Source organism: Macroventuria anomochaeta (genome assembly GCF_010093625.1).
Source record: "Macroventuria anomochaeta strain CBS 525.71 unplaced genomic scaffold BU25scaffold_13, whole genome shotgun sequence".
Lineage (NCBI taxonomy): Eukaryota > Fungi > Ascomycota > Dothideomycetes > Pleosporales > Didymellaceae > Macroventuria > Macroventuria anomochaeta.
Window position 1 is genome coordinate 104,793 of NW_022985374.1, and position 17,696 is coordinate 122,488.

Here is a 17,696-nt window from a genome sequence, read left to right on the forward strand (position 1 = left end):
GCCCTTGGGCTAGTCGGGCCGCTCACACGCTGGTGTACGTACGAAGGGCCCGGTAGCTGGAGACTGGTGTTGTCGTGCGCTGTGGATGCACTGAAGACACAGTACAGAATGCAGGCTGCGTGTGTCGACCAGCAAACAGCACACGGTGATGGCGAGACTGCTCACTTGCGCCGTTCGTGGACCGAAGCCCAGAATACAAAGCAGTCACAGCGTCAGAGAGAGCAATTGGCAAGCTCTCCAGCTCGCTGCGCTGCAATTGGCTGGGAACTCCAGGGGATCGAATGGAGGGGCAGCCGAGAAGCTGGGGTATTGACCGGGATGTGTGCGCCTTCCTCGCTCAGATAAACAGAGAAAGAACGACCACCACAAGAAAGGTCAAAGAATAGCAGCGACAACGTTCGCACAAGGTGTGACAATGGAGGCGGAGGCAACGTCCAGAGAGCGGCGCAAGTCTCCAGGTAAGCAGCTCGTCCAGGGCCCAACCAGCGAACCAGAGGCTGCGCGCGCGGTTGCATGACACACCAACGCTCCAAGCTAGACCCCAGAGCTTTTCGGCAGCAGACGCCTCGCTGCAGCACCAGGGCCGTCGAGAACGGTATCGCGTCCTCGCCGACGTTTAGCGTTTCCAGGGTCTGGCTCCGCCGCCGGACATGGCCCCGAAGATGCACACTTCTTCTAGAGGCGGCAACGATGAACAGCACACGCTGATCCTCATGCTCGACGACCCGCTTTAGAGGCCGGAAGCCGGCAGGCATCGCAGCGCGTCAGACAGCGTGGAATCCTCGCACACTCGATGCTTGGCCGCAGCAATTCGACAGGGGTCAGGGGAACTGCAACGCGGCGGCTCAGCGCCAGAAACGGGCAGCGCGAACGCAGCGTTGGCTTGAGGTTGTCGAGCACAACAGCATCGGTCCCTCGTAATTGACCGTCGGAGTTACTTGCCATTGAATTGCCCCTGATTGCTTTGCTGGGCGACTTTGTTTTCAATTTCGCCAGGCTGGGAGATTGGCAGGTGCCAATGTGTAGCGGACCCTAAATTAACTCACAGCGGACATAATGTCACTTGCCCATGGAACTTTATCAAAGCTATGCCCATGCAGGCCCAAGTTTTGTGAAAGGACCCAACGTGGCACGGCTCAAGCCTGACTTTTGTTTTGACAGTGTCGATGGAATTCAGCGCAATGCGAGATCCCATTCAATGGCGGCGCAAAGTACCTCAATGCTCCAACGCAACCAGATGCTGACGGTCGTTGGCAAGCGCTGAACTACAGGAACAGCCACAAAGACCGCACGCTACGGAGTACGCGGCCTGGTGAACTGCACCTGGCAACCTGGCAATCGAACTGGACAAGGACGATGACATGGTACGCAGTACATACCCGTCCTTCTGCAGCGCTGGAGCTCTCTTTACCGATGTCAGCGTCGCGCAGGCGTCCGTGTGCAAAAGTCTGGGGAAGCTGGAGTCGCGGAGATGGAGGCTGCGGGCTTGAATCGAAACACCCAAGTGGTGGAGCCGTTCGGTGGCCCAACCACCAACAGACGCATGATTTCCCCACAGTCTCAGAGCGGCTTAGATCCGGCGCACTCTCGTGCAGGCGGCCAGTGCTTGCATGCATTCCGTTGATTGGGACCGCTTACAGCCCACTTTGACTTGTCCGAAACGGCTTGCCAGTTCCTTCGAAGACCCAGGCCACGACCCTGGCCCGCCGATGCAGCGCTGCCACACCACGGTTCGCCAACGCTGATCAGGGCCGTCTTTGCGACTTATGCTCGGCTGGAAGCATCTAAATGGGCCCTCAATTGAGAGTCCTAAATAGAGCAAAAGCACGCTGTCGAGCACATGGCCGCAAGAGGTCCACAGCTCGCAGCTTGCATCACGCCGCCTAGGTGACCAGAGCGATTTTCGACAAGCCTATAAGACTCGGAAACAAAGGACCCTGTCAGTACACGTCTCGTATCAATGCAGAGACCCGCCAATAATGGATCACTGTGGGTACATATTTCGCTGCACATGACCCTTCAGAGCGGGCCCTGACAACTTTCTGTTCGAGCAGGCTGCGACGGCTAGCCATCCAGCATTCTCCGCCGTTCTCCTAGCTCCAACATTGGAACGTCATCACGTTTGACGGCAACTGTTTGGGTGGATGTCGCAAAGCCGCGAAGTATTTCTCATCTTAACTCAAGCCAAGCTCCTGTTACTCGGGTGGCCCACTACTACAGTACAGGCTTGGCTATCGCTCTGCACCGCCAATTATTGACAAGTTTAGAACTTGGTGTAGACGGTGACGTCTGCCCTTATCTACAAAGAACAATCTGATGCTGTAGTGCATGCACGCTGTCAAGCTGATGGGAGATCAGCGCTGTACATATTTCAATCCACCAGCCAAGCCACCAACTACGTCAACCGAGGGAATCGCAGGCACACATTGAAAACTTTGTCTTTAATCAGCCCTGCAGAGCGATCCCAGCTCGGTGGTCGTTGCTAAACAAGTCAAAAGCCGCCTGAACGTGTTCTGTCACACCACAGAACCTCGCGACTGATGTCTCTGGATCTGCAATCAACTGGTTCAATCAGCTAACGGTCGCCCCACCATGCGCGCATGGAACTTCAAAGATCGCTCGCCAAATTCCTGAAGAATGCTGATCGAAACAATTTTCCGCAGTAGGCGAGCCTCTCAACGCACTTCTCGAGATGCCTCCTTGTACCACCTAGTCTGCATTCGAGTTGGCACAAAGGCTGGAAGCTCCGCAAGGAGTCGAGCTCCTCTTATCTTGCAACTGCAATCAATACAGGTACATAACCACATGGTACATCAACCCGTACTTCTATCTACGATGTACATCCTACAGCTAGCGCGATTGGCCCAGGTACTCACGGCCTACCGATGCCACAGCGCGCATGACGAATCGATACTCGGGACGGAGGTCGACGACACAAACTGTAAACATGTTCCGACCGACACGGAATCTACGTATAGACTCGATGACGAGCGTCTGTCTCTTGCCGTTCGTACCATCGCTTCACAAACACATGCAACTGCGGGGCCAATTGCCTTGTCGGGCGCTAACTGGGATAGGAAGTCCCGGTGCATCTCACCCCACCAGACGACGTTCTTCCCCAGACGCTTGCCGCCCGTATCTCAGTGCCTACGCTGCGCAGGCTGCACTCCAGCCGCCCAGCCTATCAGCTCATCACGCGTAGGAGCTGAGGTATTCCAGTTCGTTCCATGTAGAAGTAACGCGGACTGTGGATAGTAAGAGTTGCGCTGATCGAGTCTAGAAACACGGAGCCTACGAATCCTTCACGACGGTCTGCACGAGCGACGGTTCGCAGCTGTCGCATTACACCAAACATATGGCATGCTGTGATATTGTTACACACTCTATCGATCGCAAATGCTTGTAGCACGAACATCGCGATGTTCAGTAAGCGTAAGCTACAAGGTGCTCCTCGCCAAAAGACTGCACAAGCTTTATGATCAACGAAGTACGGCGCATGTCTTCAAGTACGGACATCAATTGCAGTTTCTCAGACAAGAATCAGCTTGATCTTGCTCAATTAGGTGCCTCGCAATTTCTTGGCTATGTGTACAGCTAGCTCAGCGGCATGCAACCTAGTCAAGGTACATTGTAAGTACCTCGCCACATCCTTCAACAACCTGCTGACTTTTGCTTGGTTGCTTAGCTCTGAAAGTTTTCCTTGTGTGCATTCGACCAACAAGTTCCAGAAACCCATTCCACAGCCTGGCCAGAACCGCTTCGTTACGACTTCGTGCGCTGCAATGTCCTGTGACGAACTTTGCACTTCGCTTTGACCCAGTTCTTTTTAGTCTTCTCCGTCGCTATACTCCGACAATCCATGGACTGTACTCCGCAATCTTTGGACACCGACTGTTTCGCTGGCGGCAACTGCTACTGTAACCGTGACCTTGCAGCTTTCCAAGCCTGCCGGCCGGTCAGTCGCTCGCTTCGGTCTTTCGCTCATCCGGTCCCCGAAACAGCTGCCCGGCAGTTGCATCAAAGTACCTTGGACAAAAGCCTCGCGTCTCGTGCCCGGCCCGACGCTTTTCCTGTCATCTGTGCGAATACGCTACAACGACTGCCAGCAGCCACCTAAACTTACTGAGTTGATACGATAAGTTCTGCACAACTATCTATTATTGTGTCACTCTGTTTGTTGTGAGCATCAGCACCAACCTCGGTAGATCTCCGATGTTGCGGCTTAACAAACTCGTGGTTTTGCCGCTTTAAGATCCTTGAATCATCTCCGGACGCCTGATTCACCAAACTTGACAACCCATTTGGACCCTGCTTTGGTGCCGTCGCCCATGTCACGATAGAACGAACGCCTCATTTGTTGAGGATCACTTTACGGCAAGGATTGTTTCGCCATGTCGAGGCGGATGGAACCCCAGACGCAAGGACTCTCTTCAACTTCCGCGCCCCAGAGTGCCCACAACGGCTCCACTTGGCTCATACCAAACCGGAATAAGGCGAAACTCAACAATGGCAACCAATTTTGCCTTAGCAAGTGGAGCATGTGCCCAACAGAAACTCCCTGATCGTAGTCACCTCGCCAGCAGTATCTCGAGTGGGATTTAGCCTCTTGTTGCTTGAAGGAGTTCGCCTCCAGTTCGTGTGCTGCGGCTTCACTGGAAGGAGCATCCATTGTAACTAAGGCTTATCACACACACAGCTTCACGGACACTCTACGTAGTTGTCCCATATTACCATGATGTGTGCGACTCAAGGAAAAACACACAAAATTGATGTCCTCGATCGTTAGCAAGTGTTGAGACTCAATGCTGAGACCGGCTTACAGATTGTCGGCTATGAAGTGCGGCAAACACGTGTGCTGCATGCTGTGCAACTCGTCATTCGGGGTAACTCTGCAGAATCGTAGCATGGCTTGCTGCATGCAAGACATCAAGTTCCACCTCGGATGTCGACTCATCGGTAGCAGTGGAGAAGTCAGGTAAGCAACACTGCGTCAGCATCGCGACACACGTAGGTCCAGATGTTTCATCTTGGCCACGCGGCCCTTGCCGATAACAACATCAGCAATGGTAAGTCAGTCAAGCTCAGTCCAGGGCAGATGAGGTCTAAGACCACCGAAGCGCAGGAAGCGTGCCTAGAGCCGCTGCTGCACCTCGAAAGAACCGAGGTATGATGCTGTCTTGACAGCGCAACTGAAACTTGAACCTCACAAAAGTTTCAAGTTACCTTTGTCATAATAGACACTACGACCAGTCAGAATAGATAGTGTCTTGCTCACCAAGAATTTTCTTGACCAATGTTACACTATGGCCAGCCAGAGGAAATTGTATAAAACTCCTGTGATTAATTCATGACACTGCTTTAAGTCCGTGGTATATTTCAAGCGTTGTTCGGCAGGTGTTCACAGCATATTCAGTTCTTCGGAAAGCTCAGACACTGTGCATTCTGACAATCCATAATCTCAAAGCGTTCGCTGTCACTGTCGTGTAGGTATTTTACACCAGTACTTGACGTTCACGCGGCTCAGGCGATGCACTACCACTGCCTGAACTCCCAGATCATACCGTCCCTTTCATCGCACAGCTTCTCCTGACCGCTCACTGCGGCTCCCTACACTTCTGACACACCGTCGCATAGTCTCCTGTCTTTGCCCACATCACCTGTCCACCACACTGATCGCACCGCATACCAACCACAATCGAGTCAGCCATCTTTGTCTCCCTATCTACCAGAATGCCGACTACGACCGACTCGGCCATTGCGCCCTCTTCTTGCTCTTCAGCTTCATCGGCTTCTCCGCCTGTCTCCTCCTCTTTCATAACTTCATTCATATACCCAAGTGCAGGTGATGAAGCCTGCCCGGCCTTGACATCCTCTTCGCTCATACACACAACATGCTCCTCGACCCCTTCTCCCTGATCATCTGGCGCTTCCTGGCCATATGTCCCGGTCTCCATCCACTTCTTCATGTCTCCCTTGGAAATTATCGTCGATATCTTATGACCATGTTTCGTGGGCGTGTCAGTCAATGACCCTGCGGACGAAATATGGGCCAGCGGGCGGCGGGGCGAGAGGGAGGCCGTCGGTATTGTGGTGTTGCCATCTGTGAATGAGGCCTGGGTGTTGCGGCGATGACGAGACATGGGTGGTGAGATGTTGTCGGGAGATGAATTAGTGGTGACGATGGGGTCTTCTGTGACTGAGGCGATGGCCTTGGTGACTTCGACTTTCGGGTTTGGTTCATGTGGGTCAAGGGCCACATTGAGAGATGCTCGCCTGAGATGAGGCATGTTGAATGTGAGTTGAGCTTATCACACCAAGCTCGTGGTTGAGACTGGATTGTCGAAGAAATATTTTGAGGGAGAAGGGCCGTGGATAGGATGTTGTACTGGACGGCCTCGGAGCACATACTGACAGTGAATGTCTCGTAGATTCACACTCAGTTTGATAGCTACACCACGTCCATCAGATAGGGTAAAACTTAACCTAGTGACGAGGCAGCCGTCACATCGTCCTTCGTGGGTTTATTTAAGGGCAGAGTCGTTCGGTGCTGCCTCCAAGTCATAGTAAGCATTCATAACAACGTCCAACCCGCGAGTAAACTTCGACCAAAAAGTCGAAGACCTAATTCTCCTCATCAACCTCCAAGGCGAAAGCCCTTCTTTTTGATTGATCAACAACAAATAACCCTCGATTGCGGCCGAGCCTGCACCTTCAACACGCGCAAGCCGCAAACTCAAACGCCCAGGCAGATACAAACAAACCCTCACCTGGCCACGAACACCAGCCATTTAACTCCACCGACCTCCCAGATGTACTTCGCCATCGCCTCCTCCGCAATACCTTCCACTCCCAACAACGAGACCCTACCACCTTCACCAACCCGTCCGCCATCTCTGAGCGCTCACCCTTCCCAGCCTCCGAAGACTTCAACCTTCTACACCAACAAAATGCGCAACACCCTCATCGTCCTCTTAGCCATTGTCTTGGCTGTGGCAACAAGTTTCCAAACTGTCGGCCTTGGGATTAGGGTTTAGCAATGGAGAGGACGATAGATTTGCATGGTCCAATCGGAGATTATAAGAGGCGTATTATTAAAGCTGGAGTGGTGCAAGAGAACTGAAGTCGAAGGGGTCAGACTGTATTGAGACTGTTTCCTAAGGGTGGAGGTGAGTGGTTTGCCAGAAACAGGAGCAAGAAATCGAAAAGAAAATAGAACTTCCCTCTGTGACCCTCTCCCTTCTAATACTGAATGACCCAGTTGTCACTTCCGCTTCCGCATCCCAAGTCACTGCTTGAGCTACCGTAGCTATTTCCTAAGTCTTCGCAGCTGTCTTCTGAGCTTCTGTAGCTGCTCATATGACTGTTTTCGTAGTCATCCTCGCTGCCTCTGAAGCTGTTTCCAGAGATAGTCAATCGTGAACTAATGCTGAACGGTCTTGTCGACAAGTTTGGGGGCCCCGCTGGTTTCCGCACCAAGGGCACTAGTTCATGATGCTGTGCGGCAGTGATAGTGGGGGGCTTGAATTCCTGTATTTCAAGTTGTCTACACGCGATGGACTTGAGTGAAAAGGTCTGTGTGGCGCGTGCGAAGAGGACGGCGTCTTGTCGAAACATGGTGACAATTTGAGTTAGGACTGGACTGCTCGTGTTCGACAACGCTCTGGCGTAGATTCGGAAGTTGACAGACCCGTAGTTGACACCTATCAACCCCCTTTTCAATCCACGATGTTAATGATTGTCAAAATTTACAAAACCCCCTTATATTAGAACAATGACACAACCAGTACATCTGCACCATGGTATAGTCGTGCGGACAAGCTTGTGAGTGGCTATTACTAACGTTGATGCCCTGCATGACGTATACCAAGCTGTCACAACTGCCAATTAGACAATCAAAAGCCACTCGGAAGCCTTCATTTCTGTATGGTGTAGAAAACTTCAGTAGCAAGCCAGATTTAAGGGGGTCCATACATGTTGGCAAGCACCGAGAATTCAAACTCAATTTGAACTTCGCCAATAGCCGAAAACTCGCCAGCACACTCTTGTCCTTCCCAAAATTTAATTGACCAAGCCGCAATTGCAATGTCGCTCAACCTACCAGGAGGCAGTCACAAAGATACCGATACTCGAGGAATAAACTCATGTTTGGAGATCCTGCGATGCCATGAACAGACTGGACGGGATATTTGGTTCTGATATTCAGGAGCCTGCACTGTTGTGGACAACCCTAGAGGTATTCACCTCGTCCCAATCCCCAAAAGTATTTCAATCAGCATGTCAATCATGTCTCGATGCAAGCTGCACTAGAGGCAGTCACATTCATCTGCGCTCCTGCAAAGCGCACCGGCTGCAATCACAATTCTGCAATCGCACAGTCAACCCCGGAGGCACGCACACAACTCTTCTTCAATCAGCTGCCTCTCAGCTCACTAATCAACGAAAAGTGTAGTCGCATCATCTCAGATACTGCAATAGAGACGACACAGCACCAATAGGCATAGGACAAGCCCAGTGACCCATCAGCGCTAGCTCTAGAAAAAAAAAAGTAAGTGTACTTCTCCCTAAGGAGGCTCCCCTTCGAGAGACTTTAAAACAGAAGTAAGTATCTCCCTAAAGAGGCTTCCTTTCGAAAGACTCGAAAGCAAACGCAAACTAAACGCAGCAAAAAAAGATCAAAAAGGGGAGGGGGGGTTAGGGGTTACCTGGATGCACATTCAGAACTTCTTCCACCACACCAACTCCTCTCTCTTCATCTCTTTCTTCTCACTACCACCACTCCAGTACCCACTATCTCCATTACCCATCGCCTCCTCCTTATCCTCTTCCTCATACAACTTCCACCACACCACCTCTTTCTTCACCACAAAAGTTGAAGACATGTTGTCTTCGTGCGCGCGTGTTTCTAGAAGTTGGATCAGCAATACTGAAGTAGTTTGCAGAACAGGGGATAATTAGCTTGCTAGACTTTGTGAGTGAAGAGAGAGGAAGGGGAGGATGGGAATTGGAGGTATATGTGCGGTTTATGATGGGGGTTTGACTCATTGAGTTGAACCACTGTTTGATGGTGATTCTGGCGGCTTCGAAGAAAGATCGGGATGGAGTTTGGGAGTGTGCTCGTAGGGATGTGCAACCGTGGTAGGGGTAAGTTGTCTGGACTGCGTTTGATGGACCCTGGAGGTTTTCATGTTTGGTTGCGAATATCCACGCATCCTGCGGGGTGCGGAAGGAAGTTCCAGTTTTCGATTTTATGATTAGATGGTATGCAATTGCAGGTGCAGGCATAATGTGGGACAGTGCCGCGACTACCTCCAAAGTCCAGCTTCGTGTGTGAAGTCAGGTCGTCCCTTCTCGTAGTTTGGTTCTTTCCATCGCTTCGATGGGTTTCTACAGGTGCTAATTGCGAGCAAGTCTTGCTTTGATGTTCTGGAATCACTTCCTCTTTTTGTGCAATGGTGGGTACAAGCGTAGAGCTGACCGATGTCGTGGATGACGGACAATGCAGTGACTACCTCCATCTCCACGGTCAATCTTCCTCTGCCGGATGCATGAGTGCTACGAAACTTTCCACAAATCTTATCTGGCCATTTCAGATGTTCAAGGCAAATTAAGGTTTCGGAATATCTCAATGGTGTTTCTGGGTGACTATTTCCTTGGTTGCAGCTCGCCGAGAAGACGCGAGATCCCTAGAATGTGGTAAATCTGGATGCGGCATTGGACTGGCATGCAACATGCGGAAAGGCTTGAGGGATTGGAGAATGGTCTGTGATGTGAGGGTGTAAGTTGCTAGGCCAGCGTTGGTGATCGTCGGTCCAAAAATGGTTGGTGGTAGTCGCGCTGCCAAGGTTTCTGATGGTATTGTCTGGTCCTTCAGATGGTATTAGAATACGGTGGCAGATGCTGTTCTTATATACAAGTAGTGCAAGTTAGAATGCGGGGAGATAATGACGCGGAACACAACCATGGTTGAGGTAGTTGCGTGCGACAGCAGTTGATAGACGGAAATCCTGAATCTACGCAAAGGCCACATGCCAAACCAAAGTCAAATTGAGGAAAACATACCCTGGAACAAGATGTCAGAACATTCTAGACGTCGAGCTTTCTAGATATTTTCCTCACACACGCATCTAGACGCTCACTTAGACCAGCACAACCGGAACAACCCCCTTCGTCACTGTTTCCACTCCCTTCTATCGCCCCACAGCATCTAGTCAAAGCCTCGACTCCAAGCCTTCTCCACCTTGCCCCAACCCTTCAACAAACCCCACCACACGTTTGACCAAATCACCCACAACCTCTTCCGGGTCACCATTGAGATTATGGTGGCCGCCCTCAACGACCCCTCCATTACTTTCATCCACCTTTCCACCCCCTTCCTTGACAAAGCCTGCCCATCGACTTAATAGGGCGGGCTTGTCGGTGTTTTTGTGCATGAATGGATCTTCGCTGCCTAGGAGGAACATAATTGGGACGGACGATGGAATGCGACCGAATGAGTTTCTAAGCGTCGAGTCGTCTAGGTCGGTGGAGAAGTAGTCATCGTCTCCGCCCTTTGCCAGCAACGAGTTTGTACGGTACGCTGAGATGGCGGCGCCGAGTTCTTTCTGCACGATGTTGCCTTCTCTGTACACGATCTCTCTTTCTTTCCCCTCTTTGATCAGCCGCTGCGCTTCGACGAGCACAGCAGCACAGGAGTCCTTCTCTTCCTTACTCTCAAGTAGGAAGTCCCAGGCCTCCCTGTCACTCAAGCCACCTTGGAGAATCGCGCCGTTGATCTTCGGTCGCTCCTCATGTCCTTCTTACGTCAGAAGATAATCCAACCAACGATCCCCCTTCCTAAATCTCAGCAAATCAAGGGTGGAAGGGGGCGACGCACCACGCCCAAGAAGATACTCCATGACATCTTGACACCCGGTCGAATGCCCCATGAGCACAATCTTCTTTCCCGGTCTCGCACTCTGGAAATACTCAACGCATTGCGCGAGTTCGCGAGCGTCTTTTTGCAAAGACGAAGTGGCCCAGCCTCGGTAGGAGGAGGAGAGGAGGACTTCCGAGATGGACCAGGAGGGGGGCAAGGAGGTGGCGATGGTGGATGGGTATCTAGGTAGGTTAGTTGGGTGGCATGTTGGAGCTAGAGTACGTGGGCTGGGGGTATGAGGAGAATTGGTGTTTGAAGAGATGAGAGATAATGGGAGGAGTAGGAGACGTGGGAAGCAATGTTACCAAAATGAAGGCACCTAAACGGTGAGGGGGATGGGAGGGTACTTACTGCACAGTCAACAACCCATCGCCCAATCCGCCAATCCACAACAGCGTATTCGCAGCCTGATCTGTATTCTTCGAGTGTGCACCAGCGTGTTCGAAAGCAATGAGCCTCTCAGAGTACTTGTGTGCAGTACCCGCATGCGCCATCCTCATCGTGTTTCTCACCAAGCTAGAAAGTGGAATCGTGAAGTGTCGATAGTACTTGATGCGAGGTGATGTCAGATCGATCAGATAAGATTACAGGCACGAAATCCTGAGGTGAGAGAGATTGACGGGTTACCCCTCAGTAGCTAAGCGTGGAGCGAGTTGAGCTTTATCGATAGGAGCGGGGTGGCCTGACCATAACAGTTGAGTGCCTTCTGGCGAAGACGTCAGGAAAGACGTGAGGAGAAGTGCGGTAGAAGGGCGTGGTCTGATCAGAGAGGCGGTTGCTATCTTCGTCGTTGGCGAGATAGCAGAAATCATAGGTGTCGAGAGTAAGAGGACTCTTCTTCAGTGCGGCACAAGATACAGCTTCGTGATACTTACAACGCAGTGTTGGGTTTGTTAACGTCTTGAGTACTTCAATTGCTAAGTTATGCCTCCTTGGGCTTCTGGTATCTATATTTTCCTTCCTGTGAGCAGCGTATCCAACGCTCCATCAAACGCCCACGCAATGCATGAAACCAAATCACCATACACTCCCACCGTTCTACGCTCTTCCCTCTCCATCCTCCACAAACCTCGCCTGCACAACCCAGTGCTCATCGAACTTAATCCCCTTCCCTCCACTAATCCCCGCATTCCGCCAGGGCTTGTTGACCCCAATGTCAACCAGCCAAACACTCCACGCCGGATCGCGCCCAGCGCCATTTTGCAGCGCCCTCACCAACCCGCTCCTTGGCGCACCAAGACACACAATGTACTTGGCCCGGACCTCCAGGGGCTCGCCTTCAAGGATAGCGACCTCACCCGTCGATCCAGCAACACCAGACGGTGTTTCGACAGCGAGCACAGCAGCGCGGGACTTGTTCGCCCAGCCGACGATGCTGAGAACGGTGGCTCTGTCGGCTTCGCCGAGGGCATCGAATTCTTTATGTCGGCCGAGTAGCGCGTCGATGATGAGTTCGGGAGGTGCGTGGAGGCGTTTCAGCGCGCCCTCTGTGTCGGACCAGGCGCGCACTGAACCGCCGAACTTCTTGAACAGATCGACTTGCCGTCGCACGTCGCGGTCCCAGTCTGCGTTGCGCTCGAAGCCGAGCAAGGCGACCATGACTTTAGGTCCGCGCGCGAGGAGATGCCGCGCTGCTGCGATGGCTCGCGCGCCGCCGCGGTGGTTCCCTGCAAGCACGACGATGACGGGGCGCGCGTTGGGATTTTCGCGAGAGAGGCGCTGGCCGCCAGGGTTGATGGCTTTGAGTGTGACTTCTGCGATACCGCGTCCCGCATTTTCGGCGATGAGTTCCTCAGTGAGACCAAATTCAAATTCAGCCATCTCCTCAACTGCAAGCATACCGCCGGGTGTGACGGTGTGGCATTTGCGGTTGTTGGTGACGAGGCGTAGACATCCCTTCGAGCTTGAATCGAATGGCGAGTCCGGGGGGGTGGCAATCTTCCCTAATTTCGGGCTTCCAGTAGCACCGTGCGAGGATGCGTATTGGGTGCCGATGAGAGAGCGGTTTGTACGTGGTAGTAGCCCAGAGCCTAGCATCTCCAAATGACCAGCTTGGATTCCGCTACCCTGTCTTGTCGGCGCTCTCTTCACAGACACAGAAGCTCGAGACATGGCGCGCCTGGAATTACGGCTTCCAATATCCGAGTCGTCCTCGGAGCTTGTGTTCGAAGTGCTCTTTGCCTTCGCGTTGTCCAATACGTTCTCCGTGGGGTGTAGGTTCTTGCCACCATGTGTCCCTGGTCGTGCGAGTCGGTTGAAGCTGACAAGACGGTCCTCGTCTGCGGTCGTGTCCTCATTCCGAATCTGGTCGAATACAGTGCGCTTGTCGAACTTCGAGAGGTTAGCTTGAAAGTCGAATTCAGGCATGTCCTGAACATCGGTGGCATCTTCTGTGGCCCATCCGTTTGTAGCGTCAAGCGCTTTCTGCCGCCGCGACTTGCGCACAGAAGCATTTGCTGCCTCAAGCCCAACCCTGCCAGCAATTACGCCAGGGGTGCGCGTCTGAGGCTCCTCAACAGCCTGAAGCATCGGGGTGCTCCTCCAGCCGTTGCCCTTGGTTGGGTTGTCGCTACCGTTCCTCCTTTCCTGGGCTGCAAGTTCCTTCTTACGAGATTTGCCGCCTCTCCTTGTCCTCTTGCCTCCATCGTCGTTCTTCTCTGGGCTCACGTCCTCCATCGGCTTGCCGTTCCTAGTCTTATTGATACTTGCTCGTCGCACTGTCGGCATGGCTGTCTTCGTCTCGCTGTCAGCCTCCTCGGCGTCCGCGATATCGAGTGACGAGAACGGGCCTGCCAGCGTCGCTGCACTCTGCTTCGCGACACTGCCTCGCTTCGCCTGCCCAATGAAGGGGGACGTGGTTTTGGCTGGAGGCGCAGCAGTCGTAGCAGCCACAGGCTTGATGGGCGTGGCAGGAGCTTCTTGGGGCAGCGCAGTCACGGGGAGGCTGGAGGCTGGAGCGCGCGGCGCTCGCTTGCCCATGCTGAGGATCGCGGGGTCGACGAAGGGTGCTGGCTGTGCTTGGGCTACAGGCTGGGGCGCAGGCTGGCCGACGCCCTGGGTGGGCTGTTGCGTAGCAGGCTGACTGCCATACTGCTGAGCCAACTGTCGCGGAGGCTGCTGCACATGGTTCGACGGATACTGCGCGTACGGTGTAGGGTTCGAGCGAGGCGGGGCAGCCTGCTGGGCAGCAGGCGCGGGCGCGGGCGCGGGTACGTTGACTTTTATGTCGGCGATCGCGTGCCCTTCGACATTGTACGAGTTGAGGCGGTGGCCGCTTGCAGGAAAGTACACTGGACGTAACAATCAGCACAAAGGCGCGTGTGAGCATGGCGACACGAGAACGCACCATCCTGCAGGGTCAAAGTGGCATTCTGCGGGTTAACGGCCGCGACCACGCCGTGTACGAGCGTGTTTGGCGGGTTCTGCAGAGTGACGATGACCGAGATACCGATGAAGCCCGACGCCATGATTGCTGAAGGGTTCGGACGGGAGCTTTGGAGGTGCTGGCTTTGACGACCTCTCCGGAACTGGCGGCGTAGGAGGTGTAGTCGTGCGTCGAGAGAGACGAGCGCGCAGGGATTGAAAAGGCCAAGCTTTCTCTAGCGTAAAGCCACATCAACGGCTCTGATGTTACACCGCTTGCAGATAACTGCTAGACAATCGAGTGTCGAAGTCTATCAATTTTCGGCCTTGAATTCGAGAACGACCCTCGGCACACGGCTTTGGGCTATCTGGGAAATGAGGATGGGAAGGAATTGTGGTGAGCCATGATCCAAGAAGTCTTCAGGTGCTCTTTCACCGTTGAAGATGAACCTGTAATCGACAGTAAATTCACAACATCCACCCCAGAACATCAATTCACACGAAACGTGTACAGTCCACTACTTGCATCGTGATGTGTCCACTGAACAAATTTCAAGTATTTGTGACCATATCTTCATTACGATTATCTATGCTTGAGGCCCAGGGTATCCATATCATCAAACAGCTTCTCCGGCTCGGAAGCCTTCAGTATCATCCGCATCAAACCAACTGCCACATCGCAATGCCTCCAAACTGGCAACTATAGGCCGTCTTGTTGTTCCACTGCTCGTACGTCAAGCCTCGTGCGTCCTTCTTGCAGAACTCCGTCACTGCATACACGTTGACCTTCTGACCCGCACACCCCAATTCAGCGCGATTGATATCAAGCCACCAAACCTGTCCGTTCGTACTAAAGGGACGGTATTCAGATTTCCGGCCATCAACCCCACCGATGGACAGCAACATGACATATGGCGCGCCCTTCCCGTGTCGTGCATTATCCCAGTGCTCACAGACGGAGGCGAACTGGAAGCGGATGACAGGCGGACCGGCTGGGTCATGGACTTTGATGTTGAGCTGCGCAGGCTGGAAAGTGCGCTCGCCAAGACCCTCATTCTTAACGCCCTCGAAGATCATCAGTCTGCCGCCTGCATCATCTCTCATGAAGTCTTCGTACGAGAGCACACGTCCGTCTTCACGAAACTGTTGTGAGGTATCTCCAGGGAAATGTCTCATGCCGAAGTCGATGTTGGACGACGTGAACTCTTGAGCACTGAAGGATCGCTTGTAGCCTTCGTTCTTAAGTTGACAACCAAGGTGACCGGCACCCCAGCAGGGATCGACGAGCTTCCATACACCGTTGTCAATGCGACAAGCGTTCCAGGCGTGCGTCATCTTGTAGGGTGGTAATGCATCGTTGGGACCCATCGGGGCATGCCCGAAGCCTTTGCTTGCACCCGAGATCACAATGCATTCGAGTCCTGCTTTGAGCGCAAGAGCTGCGAAAAGACCAGCATAGCCTTCACATACAGCCTGGAGGTTGTCAGTAGTCGAACTCGGACTTTTAGATTTTGCTATACATACCATGCCACTCGTGATCGTTTTCTCTGGTGTTGACGGTTGGATGGTGCCAGCGAAGAAGTTCTTGACATCGTAATCGACGTTGTGATGTAGCCACGTGAAAATGGCTCTCGCCTTGTCAGTGGCTGACGAGAACGGGGCACAAAGTTGATCAGCAAGATAGCCGACATCTGACGAGGGTAGCTGTTGCCGAGGAAACCTGGCAGCATGGTTGTCCGGCCCTGAGAAGTCGCGACATATGAGGCATTGGGCGACCGCCCCTGGCTTTGGCTTCGATGCCATAATCGCATCAAAGTTAGGTCTCGACGACGTGGGGATCGGAGGCGGCACACCTGCATTAGGAGCTGGTACTGGTCGACTCAAGGGTACAGGAGGCGGCTCCACTGTAGATTTGTTGTTGAACCCGAACGAGAGGGCGGATCGTTGCGGTGGTGGTACGATGGCTCGCTTGACTTGGGTGGTTGTTGTAGGTCGAGAGGGTAGTGCTGGTACTTGCCTCTCAGGCGAGCATTCTGATGCATTTGTAGACTGTCTAGGTGGTAGCGATGGTCTCGAGGGCAACGCTGGAGGTCGTCAGTAAGCTGTAATAAGACGGCAGACACGCGCATGACATGGTCCTTGCGACCATGGACCGTGCAGTCGCAAGGCATCGAGGAGGTATTCGGGGCACTCACCTGGAGCTGACGTTTTGAGTTGAGGCGGCAACTCCCGACTGACAACAACACTCTTCTTCGAAGTCATAGCCGCCCTCGTAGCACTCTTCTGCTCCTCCTGTTTCTTCGGTGGCAGAGGGGGCAGTTTCGAAGGGTCGTACGCCGGCGCGCGCACCTGGTACAGTACGCTCCCATTGCTGCCGTTTGTCTTGACCGAACCCAGTGACAGTGTCGAGACGCCCGAGGCGATCGTGGATATAGACTCAGAAGACTCGCGCCGAGCCACGCTGCGGTCGGAGGACTTGCGCGGTGGTAAGGCTGGCGACTGCTGGCTGGTGGTTCGGGGCGGTGGACGTGGTGGGAGCGCAGGAGAGACCCGCGGAGCGGGCTTCTCTGTTTGCGGCTGATTGCCTATGCGATGCGTGGAGGCAGTCGCGCTGTCGAGCACTGGAGGGTTGTTCGCGGTCTGGGAGCGCAGCTGAGGAGGCCGTTGCGCCGGGGGAGGTGGGGGCGGTTTCTTCTTCGCGGTGGTGACTGCATCGTAGCTGTATGTCGGTCGCAAGCCAGGAGCAGGTGCGTGGACCTTTTCAAGGTTCAGGGCCGCGATGCGCGACTTGATGCTCTGTGGTTCGACTTCAGCCATTGCGTTGAGGCTGGACAATTGTGGAGCGATGATCTGCGCTAGGAAGGGTGTTGGCAGGTGTGGCTGCTGGGTGACAAGAGAGACAGCGAGCGGTACAAACGAACAGCGAGCGTAGAGGCCTTCAAGCAGACATTCGTACACAGAGGCCGTTCAAGGCTGCGCCATGTATAATTCTGATTGACCTTCACACTCGTTAAGGGATTCAGGCCGTCCGCGCCCCATTGGCCAACACCTAGGCTCCGGCAGTGTGGCTGCGCTTGCCCCACTCTGCCTCAAGCCGTTCCTATCGCAACTCCAAGACCGAGCCGAGACGAAAATAGATTCTGTCTCTCCACGTCGGCAGCTCAGGTACAATGTCAGCCTTGTACAGCTGTGTCTCTGATCATCTCGATGCTTCGCTCCTACACATGGTGATGATCATTTCAAGGCTCACAGTGCACGTAACAGATGAGGTATTTCCCGTGGTAGTACATCACTAAGCCCAATTAGACCCTCGGTTACTGGTCAATACGGCTCACCGGTTGCTCGTGCACCTCACTTCAGACGTCATTCAATGTTAAGGAGTCATTCGATACCGTATCTTAGACTAAATATCGCAACG

General features: G+C 53.4%; 3 protein-coding genes across 3 annotated transcripts; all 3 read right to left on the reverse strand.

The window, feature by feature from the left end:
• Positions 1-5,594: 5,594 nt before the first annotated feature.
• On the reverse strand, positions 5,595-6,287 carry BU25DRAFT_457682 (uncharacterized protein; the record flags this gene model as incomplete). Its single annotated transcript, XM_033710125.1, has 1 exon — positions 5,595-6,287. The coding sequence occupies one exon, from the start codon at positions 6,285-6,287 to the stop codon at positions 5,595-5,597; it is 693 nt and encodes a 230-aa protein (XP_033562539.1).
• Positions 6,288-9,996: 3,709 nt separating this feature from the next.
• On the reverse strand, positions 9,997-11,622 carry BU25DRAFT_409912 (DUF1749-domain-containing protein). The gene is made up of 3 exons (XM_033706165.1): positions 11,267-11,622; positions 10,874-11,097; positions 9,997-10,792 (listed from the first exon to the last, which is right to left on the reverse strand). The coding sequence occupies exons 1-3, from the start codon at positions 11,413-11,415 to the stop codon at positions 10,209-10,211; spliced, it is 957 nt and encodes a 318-aa protein (XP_033562540.1). The 5' UTR covers positions 11,416-11,622; the 3' UTR covers positions 9,997-10,208.
• Positions 11,623-11,812: 190 nt separating this feature from the next.
• BU25DRAFT_390948 (uncharacterized protein) lies at positions 11,813-17,251 on the reverse strand. Its single transcript, XM_033704594.1, has 6 exons — positions 16,474-17,251; positions 15,803-16,362; positions 14,949-15,751; positions 14,550-14,696; positions 14,262-14,434; positions 11,813-14,205 (listed from the first exon to the last, which is right to left on the reverse strand). The coding sequence occupies exons 1-6, from the start codon at positions 17,093-17,095 to the stop codon at positions 11,954-11,956; spliced, it is 4,557 nt and encodes a 1,518-aa protein (XP_033562541.1). The 5' UTR covers positions 17,096-17,251; the 3' UTR covers positions 11,813-11,953.
• Between the last annotated feature and the right edge of the window lie 445 nt (positions 17,252-17,696).